The sequence below is a fragment of the Cyrtonyx montezumae genome, unplaced genomic scaffold (assembly GCF_038088225.1).
Source record: "Cyrtonyx montezumae isolate F1298 unplaced genomic scaffold, pur_monq_1.0 scaffold_0, whole genome shotgun sequence".
Lineage (NCBI taxonomy): Eukaryota > Metazoa > Chordata > Aves > Galliformes > Odontophoridae > Cyrtonyx > Cyrtonyx montezumae.
Genome location: NW_027071824.1, coordinates 9403076 through 9428333, shown reverse-complemented (window position 1 = coordinate 9428333; position 25258 = coordinate 9403076). Strand labels below are relative to the sequence as shown.

At 37.1% G+C, this 25258-nt stretch overlaps 1 protein-coding gene across 1 annotated transcript in view; it reads left to right on the top strand.

The window, feature by feature from the left end:
- The window catches only part of SYT14 (synaptotagmin 14), a 68400-nt gene that overhangs the window by 5681 nt on the left and 37461 nt on the right, over window positions 1-25258 (top strand). Inside the window, exons 2-3 of the mRNA XM_065752079.1 lie at window positions 12335-12499; window positions 17987-18205. Coding sequence (XP_065608151.1) covers window positions 12388-12499; window positions 17987-18205 — 331 coding nt within the window. The 5' untranslated portion in view covers window positions 12335-12387. The remainder of the gene's footprint in view (window positions 1-12334; window positions 12500-17986; window positions 18206-25258) is intronic.

The window sequence follows — 25258 nt, the reverse complement described above, 5'->3', positions numbered from 1 at the left end:
GGATAGATACCCTTACAAAGATGATCTGGAGCCTAAGGTGGAAAGATGGAACACCGTGGAGAAAGGCATCCAGTTTTTGAGAGAAACAGCCGTAGTAGAGATGCTGTATGATCCCAATTTCGTCCCTAACAATCCACACCAGGACCGTGATCCTGATAGAGTAAGGTGCACACCTGATGTATATCGCAAGCTCTCAAAAACAGCACCAGAGAGGTACGCAAGTACACTGGTAGCAATGTTCCATAGATTCGAGGGTCAAGACAGAAGACTCCCAGTTTATGAATTGACTATTACACTCCAAAACTTTGAACAACAGTTTCCACCATCACGTGCTTCCATTGCAGCTATAGTAGCAGAAGAAGTAGGTGAGATTAAGGAGACACAGAAAACTATACTGGAGGAACTGTCATTACTGATGAATAGGGATGAACCTGTGTCAGTATTGGAAACACCTGATGAAGACGAGCATGACGCAAAGAATCTGATGAAGCAATTTATCAAACTGTTGAAAGTCTCGGCCACCAAAGGCAACCGCCCCTCTGCACGAGCAAATGACGGCAGTAACATCATGTCACGTGTGGCCATGTGGAGCTTCCTACGAGAAAACGGAGAGGACATGAGGAAGTGGCATAAAAAACCCACTCCTGTACTGCGAGCACGGGTGAGAGAACTACAGCAGAGATCAGCCACCAATGAAATTGCTCCCGTCACTGCAGGTAACCAATAGAGGGGCCCTGCCCTCAGCCAGGGGAGGGAAAGGGATAACAGAGTGTATTGGACTGTGTGGATTAGATGGCCTGGCACATTAGAGCCACAAAGATATAAGGCACTGGTGGACACTGGTGCACAGTGCACTCTGATGCCCTCGAGTTATAAAGGGACAGAATTGATTCATATTTCTGGAGTGACTGGGGGTTCTCAGGAACTGTCTGTGTTGGAGGCAGAAATAAGCCTCACCGGTAGAACCTGGCAGAAGCATCCCATAGTGACTGGACAGGGGGCTCCATGCATACTCGGTACTGACTATCTCAGAAGGGGACATTTCAAGGATCCCAAGGGGTACCGATGGGCTTTTGGAATAGCTGCTGTAGATGCAGACAACATTCAGCAGCTGTCTGTTTTACCTGGCCTGTCAGAAGATCCGTCTGTTGTGGGGGTACTGAAAGTGAAAGAGCAGCAGGTACCTATCGCTACAAAAACAGTGCACAGACGGCAGTACCGCACCAACAGGGATTCCTTGCTCCCCATTCATAACTTGATCCGTCAGCTAGAGAGCCAGGGAGTGATCAGCAAGACTCACTCACCTTTTAACAGCCCCATATGGCCGGTGCGTAAAGCCAGTGGAGAATGGAGGCTGACGGTAGATTACCGTGGCCTGAATGAAGTCACACCCCCACTGAGTGCTGCTGTGCCAGATATGTTGGAGCTGCAGTATGAACTGGAGTCAAAAGCAGCCAAGTGGTATGCCACTATAGACATTGCCAATGCATTCTTTTCTATTCCTTTGGCCACAGAGTGCAGACCACAGTTTGCTTTCACCTGGAGGGGCGTTCAGTACACCTGGAACCGTTTGCCCCAGGGGTGGAAACACAGCCCAACCATCTGCCATGGGCTGATTCAAACCACACTGGAACAGGGTGGGGCACCTGAGCACCTCCAGTATATTGATGACATTGTTGTGTGGGGTGATACAGCAGAGGAAGTTTTTAAAAAAGGAGAGCAAATAATCCAAATTCTTCTGGGTGCTGGTTTTGCTATTAAACGGAACAAAGTGAAGGGACCTGCCCAAGAAATTCAGTTCCTAGGAGTAAAATGGCAAGATGGACGTCGTCACATTCCAGGAGATGTGATTGACAAAATCACCAGTATGTCACCACCCACTAGCAAGAAAGAGACACAGTCTTTTCTGGGTGTAGTAGGTTTTTGGAGGATGCACATCCCAAACTACAGCCTCATAGTAAGCCCCCTCTATCAAGTGACTCGGAAGAAGAATAATTTTGCATGGGGTCCTGAACAGCAGCAGGCCTTTGAGCAAATCAAGCAGGAGATAGCCCGTGCTGTGGCCCTGGGGCCAGTTCGGTTGGGACAGGATGTGAAAAACATCCTCTACACTGCTGCTGGAGAGAAAGGTCCCACTTGGAGTCTGTGGCAAAGAGCCTCTGGGGAGACCCGAGGCCGACCCCTTGGATTTTGGAGTAGAGCGTACAGGGGTTCAGAGGAGTGCTACACTCCAACTGAGAAGGAGATTTTGGCCGCATACGAGGGGGTTCGGGCTGCCTCTGAAGTAATTGGTACTGAGACACAGCTCCTCCTGGCACCTCGACTGCCAGTGCTGAATTGGATGTTCAAAGGAAAGGTTCCCCCCACCCATCATGCTACCGATGCCACCTGGAGTAAGTGGATTGCACTGATTACACAGCGAGCTCGGATGGGGAACCTCAACCGTCCAGGAATCCTGGAGGTGATCATGGACTGGCCTGAAGGCAAGAAATTTGGAACATCCCCATCAGAGGAGATACCACGTGCTAAAGAGGCCCCACCATATAACGAACTACTAGAGAATGAAAAGACGTATGCCCTCTTCACTGATGGATCGTGTCGTATTGTTGGGAAGCATCGCAGATGGAAGGCTGCTGTGTGGAGCCCCACACGACGAGTTGCAGAGGCCACCGAAGGAGAAGGAGAGTCAAGCCAATTTGCGGAGGTAAAGGCCGTCCAGCTGGCCTTAGATGTGGCTGAACGGGAGAGGTGGCCCATGCTATATCTTTATACTGACTCTTGGATGGTGGCAAATGCTTTATGGGGGTGGTTGCAGCAGTGGGAACAGGACAACTGGCAACGGAAGGGTAAACCTATTTGGGCTGCTGAACTGTGGAAAGACATTGCTGCCCGAACAAAAAGGTTGGGTGTAAAGGTGCGCCATGTAGATGCTCATGTGCCCAAGAATCGAGCTACTGAAGAACAGAAAAATAACCATCAGGTAGATCGAGCTGCCAGAATTGAGGTGTCTCAGATCGATTTGGACTGGCAGAACAAAGGAGAGCTATTTTTAGCTCGGTGGGCCCATGAGACCTCTGGCCATCAAGGAAGGGATGCGACCTATAAGTGGGCTAGAGACCGAGGGGTGGACTTAACTATGGATGCCGTTGCACAGGTTATCCATGACTGTGACACATGTGCCATAATTAAACAGGCCAAGAGGATGAAACCCCTCTGGCAGGAAGGGCGATGGGAAAAGTATAAATATGGGGAGGCGTGGCAGGTTGATTATATCACCTTGCCACGAACACGCGATGGTAAGCGTTACGTGCTCACCATGGTGGAGGCGACCACTGGGTGGCTTGAGACATACGCAGTACCCCATGCTACCGCCCGAAACACCATCTTAGGGCTCGAGAGACAAGTCCTATGGAGACATGGCACTCCAGAGAGAATTGAGTCCGATAATGGGACTCATTTCAAAAATTCTCTTGTGGATATCTGGGCCAAAGAACACGGCATTGAATGGATCTACCATATCCCCTACCATGCACCAGCTGCTGGTAAGATCGAGCGCTACAACGGGTTGTTAAAAACCACGTTGAGAGCAATGGGTGGTGGGACATTCAAGCACTGGGAGAAGCATCTGGCAGAAGCCACCTGGCTGGTCAACACTAGGGGATCAGTCAACCGAGAGGGTCCTACACAGTCCGGCTCCCTGCAGACCATAGAGGGAGATAAGGTCCCTGTGGTACATGTGAGGAGCATGTTGGGAAAAGCGGTGTGGGTCCTTCCAGCCTCTGGAAAGGGCAAACCCCTCCGTGGAACCGTTTTTGCGCAGGGACCTGGGTGCACCTGGTGGGTAATGGATAAAAATGGGGACGTCCAGTGTGTCCCACAAGGGAATTTGATGCTGGGGGAATGCAGTCTGTAATTACGTGTGTATGTATGTATATATATATGTATATATGTTTCTATGTAACTCATGTTATTACTGTTTGGTTATGTATAGATGTGTGTTAAGCATGATGTGATGATGTGGAATAAGGGGTGGAATGTTGTGGTTTTGTGGTTTTGATGCCGGTATTCCACATCAGAGCATCATGCAGCAGTGAAGGAGTTAATGCTGGGGGAGCAGCAGAGGGGAGGGGCGGAGCTCCGCACCGGATGCAGGCGGCGCTCGGTCTGGGCGCGTTGCTCTGGGCTGCCGTGGAGGTTCAGCACGTGTGCTTCCCCTGCGGGTCCTCCTTAGCGTAAGCTCATAGCTTCTGGTTTGAAACTTTTTCTCTCTCTTTCAATTGTTCAATTTTATTAGATTTAGTAAAGTTACCGTTCCTTCTCAGATCGTGCCGTTGTTTTCTTGTCGACCCATCCCTTCCCGCCGTTTCCCCCTCCCCCTCCCGGAGCGCGGCTCTGCTCGGGCGGCCGCGCGGCCACTGACGCAGTTTCTTTTTCTCTCCCCTCTCCCTTCTCGGTTTTCCCTTGGGTCACTGTCACGGACAACACCGTGACAATAGTATTTATCAGTGAGGTTCCCTTTATAACTAGAAACATACAACTAGAGAAGTTCCAAATGGAAAGCAGAAAATTGTCTGCTTTCTTATTTTTTACACAGATATGATTAAGATCCCTGTATTAAAAGTCTATGCAACTCAGGCTACTTCTGTAATATACTCAGAAAGTAGTAATTAGCCTATTTGTTATTATGTTAACTTAAGTAGAGAAATACATCAAATTTAATGTACTTCTAGCCTGAAAAAAAATATGTATTTTGTTCCAGGAGTCCTAAACTTAGTACATTTAGGTAACACGAGCATGGCTACATATTCAAAAGACGAAAGTAATGCATTAGGATTAAAAATGTGATTTTTTAATAGAGTAAATACAAGTTAGAGTTAATAAGAGTAAACACAAGAGTAAATAATAGATCTTACTCTCTGTTGTATAAATCCAGGTTTCCATTTTGGACTAATGAAAGTATAATGTGCAGTAAATATTTTATCCTTGAAGTTACTGATCCACACATGGGAAGCAGAGCATATTTCTGTTTGTTCTCCTATGCTTTGTAGTCTTGTCCAAAGCAACATCTAATGGAATCTTGTAATTCAAACTATCTCAGTTTCTTTTCTTCCTTAAACACAAAACCTGCTAAGAGCTTTGCTGTATCCTAGTTCTAAGTTCCCAGTGTTGTTTTTTTCACATAGCACTTTTGTGTTATAGCTTTTACTGCCCAATACTTTGTGATGTGTGCTATTTAATTACTGTGCTGTTTAGTGATTGTGGGTTGTCTCACACTTCATTGTAGGGACTTCATGGAAATCTTCTCTTTAAAAGATTTTTAGTATGTAACTTTTTCCCCAGTACTGGAGGGTTCCTTTGTGGTAGTTGTGAAGGTGTACACCACAAATATCTAGAGATGTGCAGGTCTTCTGGTTTTTGCACTGGGAGATTATTTGAGAGTTCCCTTAAATGTTAGTAGTCACTGCTGTTCTCTCATCCACCGTGTGGAGAATACAGGCATCTAACCTGCTGTGTGATTGCAACAGATTAATGGGATTTGAAGGTAATCAGGACTATTCACTGTTCTATGTTTTTTCCTTGGAGCAATGAAATGTTTCTTTTCAGAGATTTCTGTTGAGATACTACTTAAAAGCTGATGGATTCTGTATTAGGAAAAGATACGGAGGGACTGGTAAATCAGCAGGGGTGGCAGGCTGAGCACTGGCTCAGGATTTAGGAATTAAAAGATCTCTGTCAGGAGTTGAAATCTGCCCTTCAGACTGTGGCTTCTGCAATTTCTACATTTTTTCTTAGTTCAGTGGTACTTTGGAGCCCAAGGTTCTCCTTTTCGTACAATTAAATTTATCTTTAAAAGACAGTTTTGGCTTGGTGTTTTAGAAGAAACAGGAGAAAATCCTGTAAACAACCATCTGCAATGGCAATGCAAAAGGTGCTGCAAGTATTTTGTGCAGATATGTATGTGATTAGTTAACCTCAAGCCAAAATCTTTCTAACACTAATTTAAAAAGTATGTTGAATTCTATTTGAAGTAGATATTTAGACAACTAAAGTAATGAAAATTACCTACATTGTTTTTATTTTTTGAATTCAAGTATATTTCAGAATTTCTTCCCATATGAAGGAAATCATGGAGTGTAGATGTTTAAAAACTAGTATTCTCACACTAGAATTTGTAATTAGATTTAAAGAAGAGAAGGGGAAAAAGTCAGACATTATCTCTGTATCACTGCATACAGTATGAAGTGACATAATCCAAATGGTGATAAAAGTGCTGTTATTCCAGATGGCTTTCCACTAGAATAAAGATGACACTGGTGTTATGGAAGGTTAGCTGCAGTGATACTGTAATTCTAGTAATGTTTTTCATGTAAACAAGCACATTTATTTTTTACTTTTCTTAATGGTGTGTTTGACTTCTTTTTCTTTATAAATCATGCTTTAAATTGCATCTTGTATCACTTCAGATAATGCCAGTTTTCTGTTTTACCCAGAACTACTTTGAAAAATGTGTAAATAGAATTTTTAAAGGATAATGCTATTCCAAATAGGAAATTAAATAAGCTCTCTCATCCTAATTTCATTCTGTCTTTCAAACTGCTGAAAGGTTAATGTTACTAAAAAATTTTCTTATTTAGGGAATAATCTTTCCATTAGTACACTGAAAATCAGTTGTTCAGGGTTTATCCTCACTTGAAACTGCTTAACACTGGATAACATACTGGACATAGATATTTGAAGTGTGAAATACAGGTATGTTGTGTTGCATGTGCTTGTAATTTGTACCAGAGAGTTTGTGAACTTGCTGTATAATGAGATGGTGGAGAAACAAATGCATAGGAAAGAATGTCCTAAGGCTAGCATTATAACATGTGCCTTATCATAATCAGCTGACAGTCATTAGTAGATGCCTAAATTAAGAAGACTGTACTCCAGATGGAAGGCAAATTCAGGTTTGAATTGAAGGGAGCAGCCACTATCTTTATTTGGAAGATTTTTGGCTTTAATGTTACCAAAATTTAGAGTTTTTGTAAAAACAAACAGCAGCAGCAAAAAAGAAAAAAACCCCACAACAAATAGGTGGATATTTTATTGGTTGTTTTGATTTGAGGTATGCTAAAATACTTTTCCTGATGCTTATTTTGGTAAAATACAGAAGGAATAAGTAAGTCTTAGGAAAGTTCTGGTGTTTCTGATCAGAGAAGAAAGATTAATAGAACTTGACACAGAAGGCTTAGGAGTTACAATTTGACTTTTGACAAGTTTAATGTAACATTTTTTGAGATCTCCAGGTCTTTCACCAAGTTTAGCAGGCATCAGCTACTCAATTTTTGTGGTGAAGTTGCTTCTATTATTTATTTATTTATTTTAAATATGGAGGAGTATTTTAATAATAACATCAGCTGCCACATGGAGTTTGTCTTGTTTGTAAAACAGTACATGTAGGTAAGAATTCCATGTCTTCCAACGGAACACTGTGTGAAGTATTTCTCTCTGCAGTTGCTGTGTAGAGGTTAGGTTAGCTAAATTCTATTTAAAATTAAATCTAAATTCTGTATTTGTAAATAAAAACCAAGCATACTTTTTTTTTCATTTCAAATGCTTTTGTGCTGTGATCTCAAAGGCAATTGGATTTCTTTGGATCATCCCCTAGTTGCTTTAATTTGTACACAGAAGAGATAGTATTGCATTTGTAAATGAATAATTAAAACATCTCTGGCTTTCTACTGTACTAGTTAAGTGAGCAGCATGATGCGGAGTGAGAAGTCCAGAAATAACTGACTGGACAAAACAGTTATTAAATATAGTATAGGTTGGTGCATGTAGATACGTAGTAATGAAACTACATGCTATTTAATACATCTGAGGACTTTTGTTGCTGTTTTGTGACATTTATTTGAAGATGTTCTCTGAAGAGTTTGAAATGGTTTTTTGGAAAAGAAGAATTGTTAAATAGCAGGGAGGCTATATTTTTCTGTTTGAGAAAGAGATGGTAATTCAGTATTTAGGATGAAGAGATGGTAAGTTTCTGTTTCCTAATAATTATAATTCTAGTGATTATAACAAAAGTAAATTAAGGTTAATTTAATACTTCAGTAATAAACATAACTTATGTCATTTCCATAGCCATCAGTTAAATTAATCCTAATAGCTTTGTAGTATGACATTTGTTTCTTTCGTGTTTGTAAAGCTGTTGTGTTGTTATAAATTTAAACATTCTTTGCTGCTCTTCTAGGAAGAGTTGAGGATAATTATGAAGTTCAAAAAGTAGAACTTTCTGAAATCTGAATTTGAAATGTGCCCATTGGAGTACTGCCCGTTTACTGCTTAGTGGTTCTAGAAGAAACCATGGGGGATCTCAGAGAATTTTATAAATGCTTTTCACAGTACAATCATTGCCCAAACCAATTTTGAACTGATCACAGTGTGTTTTGAATTAATTCCTGTGATGTGAATGTGGCATGGATGGATTTTGAGTAGAAGCATTTTTTTTTTCTATTTATGACTGTAACTGGTTGAAGTATAACTTCAGCTGTGAGAAATTAATTGAAGGATTGGTGTGATATATAAAACATTCTTTCACAGATGGGAGTCTGTACACATTTATGCGTGAAAAATTGAAGTATAATTTTTTTTTCTGGATATATAATGGTAATACAGCAAAGGCTTTGAACTTGATGATACGTTTAATCTGCGAACAAGCATCCTAACATTCTTTACATGGAATCAAACTGAATCTACAACATAGTTTTCAAGTTTTATATTCATGCTGATTTACATGTACTATTGGTCCTGCTGCAGCTAAAGTTACATCCTTTCCCTTTTGCAAAGTATCGGCCACTATTTTATTTTACTTCAGAAAGATGGCATCAGATACTGTGTTTCCATAGAGAGCTACACAGTTTGTGTACAGCATCTCTTAACTAACTTGTATCCAGGAAGTACTCAATAAAAATTAAAAAGCATTGTGTTTTCAAGCTACTTTTCTCATAAGGTATTAGTTAATCTATTTAAAGAAAACATTCCTCTATTTAAAGAAAACATTCCTCTTCCTTTAGGTGAGTCATAGGCTCATAGAATGATTGGATTACAGTTGAGTCTCCTGCTCAGTGCATCTCTGGTGTTGAATTTGCACGAAGTTGCTTAGAATGACCTGCTCCAGTAGCAAAGCAGTTGTATTCATAGATGAATTTCTGTAGTCTCCTTTTTTTTTTTTTATGTTTCTTCCACCTGATCTTTTTCTTTTTTCTTTTATATTTTAACTTTCCAACTTTTTTGTGCACTCTATCCTAATGTTAAAACATACTTTCTGTTTCCAAGCTGGGCCTCATTAGCTTGTGCCTTATTACCACTTGGCTCCTTGTGTATTGCAGCCTCTTCTTTCTGCCTCTGTGTTTGATAGATACTAGACCTGGAAGTTACTGAAGAAAGGTGCTCTGTTCTCAACCCACTCTCTAGTCCTTTAAGGGTCAGAATCAGTAACTCAAAGAAATTGAATGTCATCCTGTCAGCCCTAGACTTTCTCTGTTATCTATACACAGTCTTGGGAAGGGATGGAGCATGTTTCCTTCCAGCAGAATCTTGAGAGATTTTCTGTTAGACTTAAAGGTGAAATAGATAGAAATAAACAAACTGAACTTTTCATTAAAAATTTTAAAGCTTTTCTATATTTAGGAAGGTTTCTTGAAAATGATAAATGGATGCCTGATGTTTACCAAATTCACCTTGCCCTCAGTCAGGGAGCACTAAAGCTTTAAAAAATAAAAATAGTCTTTTTCTGCTCATTCTTCATTACAACATAACAATCTTTTGAAACCTAAATTAAAAAAAAAAAAATCCTTCAATTTGAGGCAGAGTTGCCATCAGTTTAAACTGTAACAAGTGATTTTAATTAAGTAATAACTCCAATCTTCTGAAGAGAATGGCAAGTAATTCGATTAGAAAGTACTTCCAAGATCTTTCATAAGTGAAATTATTTGTATATTTGTTCATTTTAATGAAATCATAGATATAGCCCTCTCTCCTCTCTGGTCTGGACTGCAATCCCACCTTTTTACACCTTGATGCTCTGTGTGGCAGCAGAGTGTCTCATCTTGAAGTACTAATGGGGAACTTTGTAGCTTTGTAAATATTCATTTCTGTTACACTGTCTAAAATTGTGAATGACACATCTGCTCTCCCCTGTTGTTACGTTCCTTTGTTTTATTCTACCCTGTGCGGCAGACATGCTTTGTTCTTTCATTTCTTGTTTTATCTTGGACCTTAATGGTTTAGAATGTGAAGGTCAAATTTCAAAAATCTCCAGTCATTCCCTGCTTTGCCTTCAGTTTTTAGTAAGACAATGTTCCCGACTTAAATTAACTTAATTAAGAGTTGCTCCTGTTTTTCCTAACTCTTCTTATTTGATCCAATAGAACTTGAAAAGCATTTACTGAAGTTTGACTAAATAGAGGCACCCAGTTTTAGTTTAACTGAGGTTTTTATTTTATCCCTCTAGGACTTCTTTTGCTTAGGTTTTGGTATTTCTTCACTAGTTTTGTCCAGATGGGTGCTTTGAAACTATTGGGAAGTTCATTTGCTTTTGAAAGTTGTTAGCTGGAACAGTGAAGAATTTAAGCACAATATTACGTGATCTCTTTGGTCAGAGATTAAAAACAAACAAAAGAAAATGGAAATTGGAACAAAAATAATTTGCACTGTTTCAGATAGGACTGAATGTTGAGCTCAGAGTTAGTAGAAGTTTAAATCAGACCTGTTCATTTTAGATTGTGAAAGGTGCATTTCTTTGATGTTTTGTTTCTGTGTTTTTGTTATTGCTGTGGGTTTTTTTTGTTTTTGTTTTTAAAAACGGTGCAACAATAAAATATGTTCTCTATCATCCTGCAAATATCACTGTCCAAGCACTGCCAAAACTGAGGGGCTTGTGGATCTGTTTGTGTTTCACAGTAAGCACTTTTGCCTTGATGAGTATGCCCAGTTTTACAAAGGTCATAGGCAGATGCAGAGAGTAATTTAGTTTGGAAGACTCCTGGTGGGAAAGTCATGTGCAGTTCAGCCCCCTACTCAAAGCAGGACTAACTTTAAAGTTTGGTTCTGCAGCCTGCCTTCTGTTCCAGTGCTGAACTCCCTCTTACTTTCAGTTTCCCCCCACCCCCATATCCAGCTGGAACTTTCCTTGTTGCTACTTCTTGTCCTTTTCAATTACATCTCTATGAACATGGAGTCTGCTAATAACTTTTATTTCACTATATAAAAAGAGGCAAGGTGGCGCACAGTATTACACTCCTAACATGAAGTACTAGGATATTAATGTATCTAATAAATCTTTGTAAGTCTTCCGTAACTAGCAGAAATCTCCTTCAAATAATCAAGTTGCTCCTAATTACTTCGTTTCCCAGTGGTCTCACTTAGTACATCCAAATGTTATATTTTAAAAAATATTTTCCTAAGTAATCTTGGCCACTATGTCATTACTGATATACTTAGGTATTTGCAAGACTCTGTCCCTGTGAAAGATGTCCGAAGATCTCCTTCAGTTGTCTTCTTCGTAATGATTACGTATTCTTTATACAGAGAGGCATGTCAGACTACTTCAGCTTTGGTTCCACTGCCTTGTTTCAATGAAGTATATTCTATCTGTGTCTCACTTAGCTCTTTCCTGTTTTATACTCAAGTGGCACAAATACCATATTAAAGAACATACTGTTACATGTGTTTGTTTGTTTTTTCTTTCTGCTTTCTTGCTCACATAGAATCCTGTTTGTCAAGGAGCAGTAAGGATCAGCTGATTATAAAGGAAGGAAGAGCCAGGAGCTGAGCATAACAAAGCTGGCAGAGGCAATGGCCTTACTAGCAAGGACAGAGTCCCTTCCCCTACTGTGCTGTCTCCGAGTTGGCTCTGAGTCCAGATAGCCAACCCTCCAGCTCCTTCCAGGAAGAGGGAACACTCTTGGGTCCCTTATGCTGTTCTTCCTCAGGTGTTTAATCAAAAGTTTCAACCTTGGTTCATGTTATCATTCTTTCCATTTTCTGCAGAGGCCCCGTTTTGTTGTTTATATCTAATACTACTGCAGAATCTCTTGGAAGCTCTTACAGTGTCAATTGTCCCTTATTATGACCACATACTTTCTGTTCTTTGAAAAGATGACTGGAAGAAGAAAAAATGTGTTGAAATTCAAATATTGAATATTTACTCAAACGGAAAAGCTGGTGTTTCAGTTGTGTCTTATACATATTTGGAATGTTGGTAGTATTTATTAATGTCCAACTCTGACAAATGTGAAACTTTTTAATTTTTATTTATTTTATTTTTTTTGTCCGTCTCTGTTTCTTTTAGTATCTCCTGAAGCAATTGGATTCCTGTCTGCTGTCGGGGTATTCATTATCCTCATGTTGCTGCTTTTCCTGTATATTAATAAGAAGATGTGTTTTGAAAATGTTGGTGGTTTCCCTGATCTTGATTCAGGATACACTACAAGAAAGAATTCACAAGATAAGCTCTGTAAGTATCTGAAATATAAAGTATTGGACATGAAGTTATAAGAAACTGAGAAAATTTGCACAGAAGTACACAAATCATCACTTAAGTGGTGAAATAATACAATGTTGACTTTTCCCTGAGATTTTGCACCATGTAAAAAGGAGGAAATCTTTGTAATCAAAAACTGCTGAAAATCAACAGCTTTATAACTAAAGAGCTGACATTTACTTATGGAAAGATATTTCTCTTGTGCTGTGCGAATACTCTTGTGAATGCATTTTAAACATCCTATAATTGCTTAGAATTAAATCGTAAATAAATCTGTGAGTGAAACTCCTGGTTTTGTCTTTTTTTTTTTTTTTTCACTAAGCTTTTTAAAATCCTTCACTGACATTTTGTATAAGGCATTTACTCACCTGGAAAATAATTTTAAAGTTGTAAAACATCAGAAAAATCAATCAATCAAGCTAGTAAGTCCTTTCTATACTTTTTAGGAATTGTCCTTAGAAATAGCATTGATAAATCAGAGAAGAGCAGACCTCCTAAATATATATTGAGGGCTAGTAGGATAGCCCCTTTTGTACTTCTGGGCTGCAGATATTGAATTGGCTTTGTTAGCTGTCTTGAGTGGAAGAGGCAGGCACTACAGAACAGAATGGGAAATCTGAGGCTTTTTTCCCTTCTGCTTTTTTGAAAGGCACTGCTGAATTTTCAAGTTTTTTTTTGAGTCAGAAATAGCTATTGCCCCTGGAAGTCAAATGTTCCTTCTTAAATTTCTTTTTGCTGCAGAACAAGTCTTCATGATTTGAAATGTTTGAAACAATTTTTGGGATCAGGAAGTCTTAGTGATGTGAGCTTTTATGCAACTAGTGTGTTAAAAGGTTAGCATAGTATGAAAAGTGCATTGTTCTTTGCAAGCCATCATTTAAATGTCTTACAACTTCTTCTTTGCAGGTTAGAATATAAATACATGTTCCTCCCACACACAGTTGTCTTATTTTTGAAAATAATGGATTTTCTTGTGGCTAGTTGATGCTGCAGTTGATGAAAGACTGCCATTTTGGTCGTTTATTGTGGATTCTTTTCAAGATATTTATTTATGCCGTTTTCTTATTGTTTTCAATGCATATTGAATGGAAAGAGTAAAGTGGAAGCCTCCCCTGGTAAACTTATTGAATTTGAGGTAGCAAAAGCAAATAGCTATGAAATAGAAGTTGAAGAAATGGAGTTGATCCATTTAGAAACAGAAGATCTTTCTGTATAATTTTTTTTTCTTGCCACTGAGTAGATTGGGAAAAATGGCATTTTTCAGACAATTCCAGCAAAATCTGAGCCTCCCTTCTATGTCTTCTCTGGTGGACACTCTTAGCAGTGCTGTAGATGATCTGACCAGTGTTGTTGGAGAAGTCGGCTATAGTGTAGCTGATTCAGTGACAGAACAGGTAACAAACATGATAAATGGCCTTCGTGCAGAAGATGAGAGCTCCAAAATGCAGAATGATAAACCAGCTCAAGATAGAGAAGAAAATGCACCATGGTTAACTGAGCCTAAGGAAATCAATGTGAAAGCCAAGAGAGGTGGTGCAGAACAGGAGATTAAGTATTCTACTTCCTTAGAAAACACAATTCAGGATGGAGTATCCAACCACATTGTGGGTAAAAACCAGTACCAATTAAGAAGTCAAGATAGCTTAGAAGATACAGAAGTACCTTGGGATTTTAAGAATGCAGGAAGACCTTTTAAAAGGGAAGCAGTAGGAGGAAATGACTACTTTGGAAATGATAAGTTTTTAAGGGATAGTATCCTGAAAAGTAATAAATTTACTATGGAGGATTCTGTTGAGAATCATGATAGTTGTCTACAAACAATACCTGATAATTCTAAGAATCATTTGCATAGAAAAATCAAGCCACATTCTGGAATTGATTGTAATGACTCTGAAGAATTGCGTGGTATGAATGTTTCACGAGATTTAGAAACAAAATTTGTTGAAGAACAGAAGCAAAAGTTATCAGACTCCAGCATGAAGATGCACTATAATCATCCCATTAATGAAATCAAAGAGAGGAAGTCTGATGACAGAAAAGAAAAATCCATAATAAAAGATGAAGATGATGCATCACCTTCTGTTTCAAGAGCAGGTAACAAGAAAACCTCAAAGAAATCAGAGAAGAAATCAAGAGGGCTGTATAATAAGAGGACAGCAGGAAAAGGTGAGAAGTCTGTCAGGAAACTGCATTCTTCAGCCTTTCCTGAAACTTTATGATACTTCCTACTTTTTTTCACCTTACTTACACATTTCACTTTAATAATGATGTTTCCTGTGGATGAAGATAGGTCTGTTTTATCAGGCTTTTCTTCTCCAATTATACTGATATTTCTTGGAAGTTATTACTTTTCAACTATTAGTCAAAAGAACTAGTTAGGAAATGTCTTCCCTATTCTCTAACTTTTTCTGTATACTATCTGTCCTGCTGTTTCTCAATTTTCTTGTGTGATTTCTGGTGAAAACTGGGGATTAATTAATACTGAAAATTAAGACTTGTTCTGTTGTGCGATTTGTTTTGCATATTTTAAAAACATTGCATAAAATGTGCAAAAATGACAGGGAGAAAAATTGAACTTCTGTTACGTTGGCATTATGCTGGATCTTCAGAATGTATTTCCAGCAAATGTAGCATAATTTCAAGACAGAGTGACTGACAAATGGCAATTAAGTGATTTTAAGTGTAGAAGGAACTGAGCAAGAAAGTCTTAAAGAAAGTAGTAGTCTTACAGAGATAACCTATATATTGATATGGATGCTGAATTTGCTGTCTTCAACATCTAATTTTAAACAATATGATGAAGGGGTTGTGATGAAAACTCGTGAACCATAAGTGAAATCTTGCATTTTTACAAAACTCTTTTACAGGCTCTGCAGTAAATTTTCAGAATGTAATGTAAAATTTCTTGTGATGCTGTTTTGGTGGAGAAATGAATAATCTGATCAAGGAAGTATTTTTTTCCAGCATGTGTTTGGAATTTGTTATTGTTTTCTTTTATCTCAAAACTTTAGTTTTTTGTTTGTTTGCTCCACTTATTAGGTGATCAGTGTATTTGTATGATAAAGTGTGATGTTATCTGTTGATATCTCATGAATCAATGTTTGTGAAATAGTATATTCTGTATCAAAAGTTGCGTTTGCTGTACCATCATAAGTAAGTAAGTAGGTTTCAATAGATTAATAATAATACATGAACTGTTAGCCAAATGAATGGAAGTCTTTGATAAGATTATGCATTCTATTTAGGCAGGTTTCAAACTAAGGTAGAAAAATTGTACGACAAGTGGCAAGGGAAGGAATAAAACCTTGAGGATTTTTTTTCATGTTGCAGTAAGCTATTTTTTTCTAAGAAACTGAAACAGATTTGTACTGTTTATTTAAAAAATGTTTCCATAAATAGTGTGTTTTTAACTCTAAATAGGTTCTTAAGTCCTCTGAAGATGTCTCTTTTTCATGTCTTGTATTAGTATGCATCCTCGCTTTTTTTGTTCTTTTATGCTGCTAACTGGAGGAAAAAGTGTCAGATATCACTGAAAAATTTTGGATGCTTATGAGCTTTGGTGTATTTTTAGTGGTATATCTTTCATCACTTGTTTTGAATATGCTGCTAGCATGTTTTATACTGTTTAATTTTTGATACTTTATTTTTACTAAAGAACCTATTCTCATATTTGCAAATACATTTTTTGTATCGATAAATGATGTACCTTGTACTGATGTCTGGCATTATGTTTGAGTCTTGGCATGCCCTGTTTTACATACAGCAATGGAGATCTTGCTGATAGTATTTACGAGATACAAAATTTTACTCTTTTGTAGCATTGAAGGAGGTGCTTTCTTATCATACCTCTGGTAGTGGATCTGCCAGCAAGGATTTCTCCTGTTTAACATGTTATTTTCTACAAGTGAATGGTGGAATGGAATTTGCTTCTAGAGCCATACGTGCAGTGGGAACATTGTACCTGTTGGACATGAATTGAAGTTGATAGCCTAGAGTCTTTTGAGGCACCAGATTTTTACAAACAGCGGATTAAGATTATGTACATGTTGCATGTGAAGCTGATAGCACCATCTGCAGTTAAGGTTTCATGACATTTTTCATTTTAATATCTTACTTTCAGTTGCTTATAGTTACATTCCAGATCTGAGATATTTGGGCTGAAATTTGGCATGCTTTCCATCTGACATGAAGTTGTTGGTTTATTTTGTGTGTGTGTGTGTATGCATTGTTGTTTCTTACTTTTTTTTTTGCTTTTTTTTTTTTTTCTTTTTTACCATAATTCCTTTGGTTCACTTGCACAGAGGAGTTAGACTGGCTGGTGGTGAGGACAGAAACTAGTGGGGCTGAACAGGAGCTAGAAGGGGGACATAAAAGGGAGAATGAGAGGGAGTAGGGTCTCAACAGGATCACATGTTAAACAACATTCCCCTGAACAGGAGCATTACAGGCGTCCTGGAATTCTGTTTTCAGTAGATAATGAAAACCCTATGACAAATCTTGCACTGTTGACTTTCTCACGTAGAGTAGTGATAATTATGACCTTCATTATGTTTACGTGAGCTTTTCTAGTGCCTGTTAGAATTTCAGGTCTATAAAACAAAAGATAGCATGATAAATTTGTACAGAATCCATTTGAAGTTTGGAAAAGGGCGGGGAAATCTTTCCCTTTACGGAGGTAAAATTCAACCAAATTTTCTAATTGTGTTGGAATCTGTGCTTCAGAGATGTAGCTGGATGAAGTTGGCCACTGGCATGGGCATTATAGTGAAACTGAAATAAGAAAATTAATTAGGTACTTTCTTCTGAGCACCTTTTGCTGTTGTCCAGTATCTTAGAATCTGCTTTAATTTCAGTTATTGAGCAAGGGGCTGTTTATTTTTAAGTTAAATAAAATAGTGCATGCAAACATCTGTTACTGACGTTTTGCCATTTGTTGTAATGAGTTTAAGCATTACTAACATAAATATCCTAAAGCAGCTTTGTTGTAGGCTTTTCTTTGTAAATCGTTTTCACTTCTATTTCACGCTGCATGCTCACAGCAAAACTCAGTTGGGGATGGTGCATCAGAAGTTGCCTTTTTGATATGTTAGGTATCCAGATGTGATAGTGAAGAGGTGCTGAATTTACTTCATGTAAAACACTTCAAATATTTTCTTCCTTAAGAAGAATCTCATTTGAGAACTTCATTGTATGCTGCCTTACAAAGGTGGATGGTATAAATTACCTAACGTTTTAGAGGCTTAAATAGCCTACAGTTTTTGTACAAAAAAAATAAAAAGAAACCTCTCACAAATTACAAAATCACATATTACCTCTAATTACAGCCAGATGATACATATTTTTCTAAATGTTACAAAATTTTAATTGAAGTTTCTTAAATATCTTCAGTGATAACCACATGGTTATTTTCTTGTATTCTGTTTTGAGCTGTAGTAGATTTGCTTTATTTTATTCAAACAGACAACTCTTATATGAGTAAAGATCAGCATGGTTCATCATCTGAGAGTGAAGATGAAGCACTGGGTAAATATCATGAGGCCTTGTCTAGAACCCAGAGTTCCAGGCTGCCAGTGGTGGATGGCAGACAACAAAAAAACTATGTATGGGAAACCAGGCAAAAATATAGCCCTCTGTCTGCAGAATATGATGGATACAGTAGTGAAGCCTCAATAGATGAAGGTAAGATTGATTTAAAAGCATTCATTTTATTCCAAATTTCAGAATTATGTCGTTAAGTTGTAGGCAGAAAAAGCATGATTTGCAAATAATCAATGTCAGCAAGGAACATCCAGGTATCTTTTATAATTATGCATGCTCCAAAAAAAATTAGCACAGAAATGTTTGCATATTCTTCCAGAAATACTGAAAATTATGTAATATCTTGCTAAATTACATTTTATACAATTTTATTATTAGACATTATATTCTCTGAGGGATTTGCTTTAAACTGTTTTTGTTTAGGAAGGAAACGTGATAACTCTTGACGGTTTCAATCTATTATAAATTCTTGATATGCCTTTATTGATAAGCTGTCGTAACAGGAAAGTGAACTGAGTTTTTTATTGGTTCTAGTGCACGTGTGTTTCACTATAAAGTAATGGAGTGATCTTCATCGTTTTTATTGAAATCACAGAAAGAAATGATTAGATTAATCTGAACTTTCTGGGGGTTGTTCATAAGTCAGACTATAATATAGGTACTGTATTGTGGTCAGATATTTGCTGCACTCCTTTTAATATGTGGAAGTGCAGGTTTATTTTAAAGACTGGTATTTTGTAATAAAAAGTGGACACCAGTAATAGAAAAGTCTATATTTAAACATTGCATCCAGTCCAGGATAACTTGAATAAATAACTTGAATAACTTTATATTATATGTTGTGATTCAATTATATAAAGTTTGCTTATCACTAAAATTTGAAATTAGTGCATGCTTATTCATGATTCCTGTGCTATGACACAAAGGACATGATATTCCTAAGCAAAGTAAGTTGCAGAATATGAAAATTATTTTCTGATTATGAGAATTTTCAATTCTTTTGTTTACTGTTAAGTTGTAGGAAGGCTAGGAGACTGCATTCCACTAAAAAGGTGTCATAAAACCCTGACAACAGGAATGGAGATAAAAGAGAGATTGGGTGGCAGTAAGGTTTGGGGACAACAAACATGAGAGGATAGTAAATGTATTTTGTATTTTGGGTGGGGTATGTTTTCCTATTTGTATTTTTTAATGTCTACTGATATCTTTCATATTCTCAACAGTGCTGCTGGTAAATAAGATACTACTTTTTGTGTATGGCTGATGTCACTGATTGTATAGAATGGTGATGTATATTATCAGGAGATGAAAAACTCAGTTTAGTTTATTAGATTCTGTAAGAACACTTGGATACCCAGAATGATATATTTGTCTGTTGTCAGACTATTGAGGTCACTTGTTGAAATAGTCACATTGAAATGAATATGTGACATTCATCTTTATATTTCACAGTTGCACAGAATACTGATCCTAGTTTTATCATCTTAGTGCAAAGTTCTCAGTCATCTGAGCTTTTCAGTTTGGCCATGTTAAAGTTAAGCTCCAGTATCATTGTCTTAGCATGTGTCTGTTTTTGTTGTTGTTTAATAGTTGTCTTTTTGCCATCCTCCCACATAGTCAAAATTCACACTCACTGATCTTATTCTCTCTTGGAGATAGAAAATTCCAGGCTGGGAATCTGTATTATAGTTAAACTGTAAGACAGAAGAACCCAGTTGGCAAGTGCAGCAGGAAACAAACGATTGTTTCACTACTCCTTTTTTTCCCTATATTTCTTTTTTTTCTTTTTCTTTCCCCCCCCCCTTCCCTTGCTAAATATATCTGTCACCAGCTGCTATCCCTTCTCAACACTGTTTCCATTCAGGAAGCTGGCTGGATGCAAAATTCATTTTTATACATGCACACACACATACTTGCTCTAAAATTAGCATGCAAATTGAATTTATTATAATGAAAGAATGGTCAGGGTTTGGGGAGGCGAAAAGAGGGAAGCAAAAGCTATCAAAACATCCTGACTTAGAAAACTACATTTTTAACCACATACTTTTACTTGCAGCTTTACTACTGTCTGTATTTTACTTTTGCTACTACTTGAGAGCATTCATTCTCTCCCAGCATCAGCAGTACTATCAGATAGCCTGCAATCATTCTGCACTTGCAAAAATCTGTGCAAAATTGCTTTTAAGAATGCTCTCAAACGAGACTGATGATTTTGACTCCATTTTGTAATCCATTGAACTCAACAAAATATTTGATGGTATTTGTTAAAAAATAATGTTGTGTGGTAGTGGCGACAAGTTAACCTGGTACTTTTCTGTGACCTGAAGGTGGCACACTAGCGTAATGAGTATATTCTTTGTGTCTAACTCCAAGAATCCTTGCACAGTTATAAAATTGAAACACATCTAGACTAAAGTAAAACTCAGAGTATGCCTTGTTATGTCATGCACGTAACGGGGAAAGTCATCTGTCCAACTGAGAACTTTGATGAAAAGAATGCAGGCTGTCAAAAAAAGATGAAGAAAGAAATACTGACCAACATCATTGAAGAGTTCATATGTACTCAGATAAACACTTTATTAGTTAAAAATCTCTGGTTGCAAATGGAGACCATCGCCATTTTAGATGTTTTGGTGTAATCTTTAAAAATTCAAAGCTTTATTGTTTTTTAAGGTCGTGGTTTACATCTGTGAGACTTGATGCCATAGGCACCTTGAAATTTTTCATCAAATTGTTGGTTTATATGAACGTTAAATTATTTTTATAAGAAGTTTAAAGACAAATGATAGAACCATTTCTTGATTTATAATTGCAAAAAAAAAAAAAAGTGTTTTCCTGTGTGCGTTGTTTAACATGAGAAACAATAGTAAATTTATGTGATGTGTGTGTTCTGTTTTGTCATATGCAGTTGATTATTTCTATTTTGAGACTTAAACATTTATGCTATACTGCTAACCTAAGGCACCAATCATTCCATATGTTGACCTTGGCTGTATGTTGACCACAACTGTACTGCAGTACAGTGATGAGAGAATTTTTTTCTCATCTCTATTTTCCTCCTCCTCATTGCTGGGAAATCAGTTTCTGATTATATCATTTGAAATTCCATTAACAGTAGAGTAATATGAGTGATTAAAACAGGATATTTAATTTTCAGAAAGTTCTGTATTATTTTTTCTTCAGCAGTTTATCACGTGCTGTATTTTGCAGTGGTGTGCTGTGTGTTTTCATGGAGTCAATACATTTTGCTGTTTATTCTGTATGGTAGACTTCTTAACCCTCTTTTTTTTTTTTTTATACGTCTACACTTAACAGTACACACATGATATTTTAAAATAAGATGAAAATATATACTTATCCTTCTGAATACACTTTGTATTAATAACTTTCCTCACATTGCTCAAAATATTTTTAATACTAATTACATATGCCACCAACATGTCCAATCAAACTATTTTAAAATTCAGTTAATGTCAGTTACTTCATTGCATGCATTTTCTGGCTCCATGTCTATAAAAATGTCTGAATCTGAAGTCTGAAAATGCGTGGCATGTTTTCACATCATTCTTTTGTCCTCTAGATGGCCGTATTAATCTTCCTTTTCAACACATTTATTTCAAACTGACATAGCATTTTTTTAACCTTTTAGTCATTAAAGTAGGAAAACAAGATATTTTTGTGGGATTTTTGTGTGAATTTTGATGATGAAATGTTCTAATACTACTGTAGGTTGTTTTTAAATGTCTCAGATACCTGCTCACGTCCAATTTCTAAACCACTTTATATATTTATAGATGGTGGATTTGGTGCATTTAGATTCTGGTGAGTTTTAATATCTCTTTTAAATGGGGGGGGGGGAAGTACTTAGATGCAAGTGTTTCTGCAGATTTCACATCATTAATTTTTTTTTCCAATGAGCTCCTCATTGGAAGACTTACTTCCAGAGTATCTTGAAAAGAAACTCTGATTCATTAGAAAATAAAGATGTGGACAAATAAAAATGGTACAGAATGACAAAATAATGGTACACATAGAAAACAAAATGATTCAGAAGATATTTTGTGCCTGACTCTTGAACAAATGACTCAAAACTCTTAATCACAGTAGAGAAAGAAACTACAGTATTACTTTATTTACATGTGGACTTAATCCAGACTTAGTGCTTAGGCACGAAATTCCAGGGTTAGCTGAAGGTCAAAAATCTTTATTTTTTTTAATTAATTTCTTCATATTATTTCTCTTATTATCAAGTAAATTATATAAACATACTTGAAGTGGCTTTTTTTCCTCTTACATCCTGTTTATCCCACCCTTTTAAATGTTGTTATTGTCATGTTGAGTATACTATAAGATTAATGTAGGCTGTGATATTACACATTTCCTTCAACCAACAGAAGTAGGGGGGAACAAAATTGCCAAAATAACGTATTAATATATTTCTGTGAACTATGAAATGATGATCTAAATAAAGAAGTGCATTTGTTTGCAAACTTTACATCTGAAGCTTGTTTTTTTTTTTTTTTTGCACTTCGGCAGCTGAGAGTATCTGTACTGATGTGACCTTAAATAGACCATGCTTTCTAAATAATCTCAATTTCTGAAACATTTTACAATGTGATATTGAATGAGCCTCTTTGTATCTTCATAATGGCTACTTCCTGAATTTGACAACTAAAGCTTTATACAAGCAAGTTGTTGTCTTTGTTATCACTATAGCTTAATAGGCAAGTACAATGTACTTTCTTTAAGCAAGCTTTTAAGTTCCTTACAATTGGAGCTCTTAGAGGTGTAACTGTTAGGGTAAATGAAATAAGAATTTTGTGGCAGGTATAAAAGCTTAAAGCATGTCCTGCTCTTTGCTGTGCAAAATACTGAATGTCAGCAAGCTAATTGAGGAAATTGATCCAAATTCTGAAATAGAATAAGTGTCATTGTGATGGAAAAAGTACAAAAGTTGCTTAGCGTACTTAAATGTACTCTATGTATCAGTAGCTCAATACAACTACAAGTTTCATCTGCAACCTGTTTTAAAGTCTTTTTCTGACGTCTCAATTGATAAAGTCTTGTGGCTGAAAACGTATTTGCTCAGAGGCTCTATTTCTGAGAATGGCCTGAGTGCCTTACATTTCTTAAGGTTTTTCTGTAAGCATATGGAAGCACTAAAAGACTGCAGTGAGAAAACATAAGTTCTCTTAAATGAGAATCTGCTGCTCTAGCAGGCATATGCTACTGGATTTTATCCATCTTTTCCATATTGTGAAGGTAGAATATGATGTTATTTTTGTAGCTTATCTTCTCCACTTTTGTTCTTCTCTAGGCTTTCAGCACTTTATGTTGACATGCCTGTTGGACATATGTTTGCCTTGCTTCTCAGTGTCAATCTTTACACGTGAAGGTGACTGTTCTGGAATCTCTTGGATCTGTTTCTTTTTTGCAGCTTTTTGCCTTTTCTTTCTCTCTTGTTAGTTTGTGTCTTCAGAAAACTCTTTCCACTGCACAACTTAGGCATATGGAGAGATTTTATTTCTATATTTTCGCAAAAGCTATTTCATAAGCATCTTAAAACTGGTATACAGATGAATCTCACCAGTTTGTTAAAGCGATTAAAGGAGGTTGTTTTTTGTTTATTTATTTGTTTTCAGTAAATACCTTCCTCAAGATAAGGTGAAAGCCACTGGACAGGCTGAGAAAGGATGGCTCACTCAATGAATCCCTCAAGAATCATGTATTTCAATTTAATATCTAGCCTTATTCCTTGCATACAAGCAGATCTGTTTTCAAGTCAAATCTGAAGATTTACTGTTGGAAGATTGCAGAGTGACTGAGAATAAATTAGAAATATAATGGAAGGAATATCTCAGAAGGTGGTGACCCCACATTTTTGTCTGATGTTTCTTTATAGATTACCTGTGAAATTTCTCTGGTGTGTTGTGTGTTGGGAGAAAATATTCTTTTTTTCCCTGAGGCTTTGAGTAGACATAGTTCTTCAAACAGTACATACTTAAAGATACCTTTGAAATGTTCTTCAGTAATACAGTTAAAAAGTCTTAGATAATCTTCAGAGCAGTAATTCCCAGATGTGGCATAGTGCATTTTGAAGGCTGAGTCATGTTACGGCTATGAAGTATTCCAGATACTCATGTACTTGTGTAATAACAAATTAATAATTCTTGGTGCACTTTTGAACATTTTGGTAGAGAAAAAAATATTTTTCTTTTTTAGTTACAAAATGTCTTTATTTGCTCCATTTTTTTTTTTTTAATTGGACACCTACTCTTTAATTTTTATTTTATTTTAAGGGTAGATGTAGTACAGGAGAAAGGGTAATGATGCGATACTAGTGATAACAAAAATTCTGATCCTCAATTATATGTTTCTGCCTCCTATTCAATTATTCTTTGTCTTTTGAAAGGTTCCAGATAGTAAATGAATATTTATTCACATATTAGAATGCGATCATGTTGTGGTCATGGTTCTTTAACCACATAAATGTCACACAAGCATGTTATTTACTAATAGAATCTAGAGATATGCAGTAGATGAAATACCTGGATAGAGATAGGAAGTACCATGTATAATTGAATATTATTGTAATTTTCTTGGGTAATATTATGTAGCTGTCAAAAGGTAAATATAGGAAATAAAACCAAAAGAGATTCACTAAAATGATAAGAGGGCTGGAGCACCTCTCCTATAAGGAATGGTTGAGTGAACAGGGCTTGCCTAGCTTGGAGAAGGGAAAGCCCCAGGGAGACCTCATTGTGGCTTTCCAATACCTGAAGGGAGCATATAAACCAGAGGGGGAACTGTTTACTTGGGTTAATAGTGATAGGACAAGGGGGAATGGTTTTAAACTAAGACAGGGGAGATTCAGATTAGAGGTTAGGAGAAGTTTTTTACTTGTACTGGAACAGATTGCCCAGAGAGGTTGTGGATGTCCCATCTCTGGAGGCATTCAAGGCAAGACTGGATGTGGCTCTAGGCTGCCTGTCTAGTGGTTGGTGACCCTGCCTGTGGTCAGGGGGTTGAAACTTGATGACCTTTAAGGTCCTTTTCAACCTAGGCTATTCTATGATACGATTCTATGATATGATTCTATGATATGATTGATTCTATGATATGATTCTATGAGATTCAAGGCTGAGCTTAACTACAGTTTGAAGAAAACAGAGTTACATTGGGAACTTCTGAGAT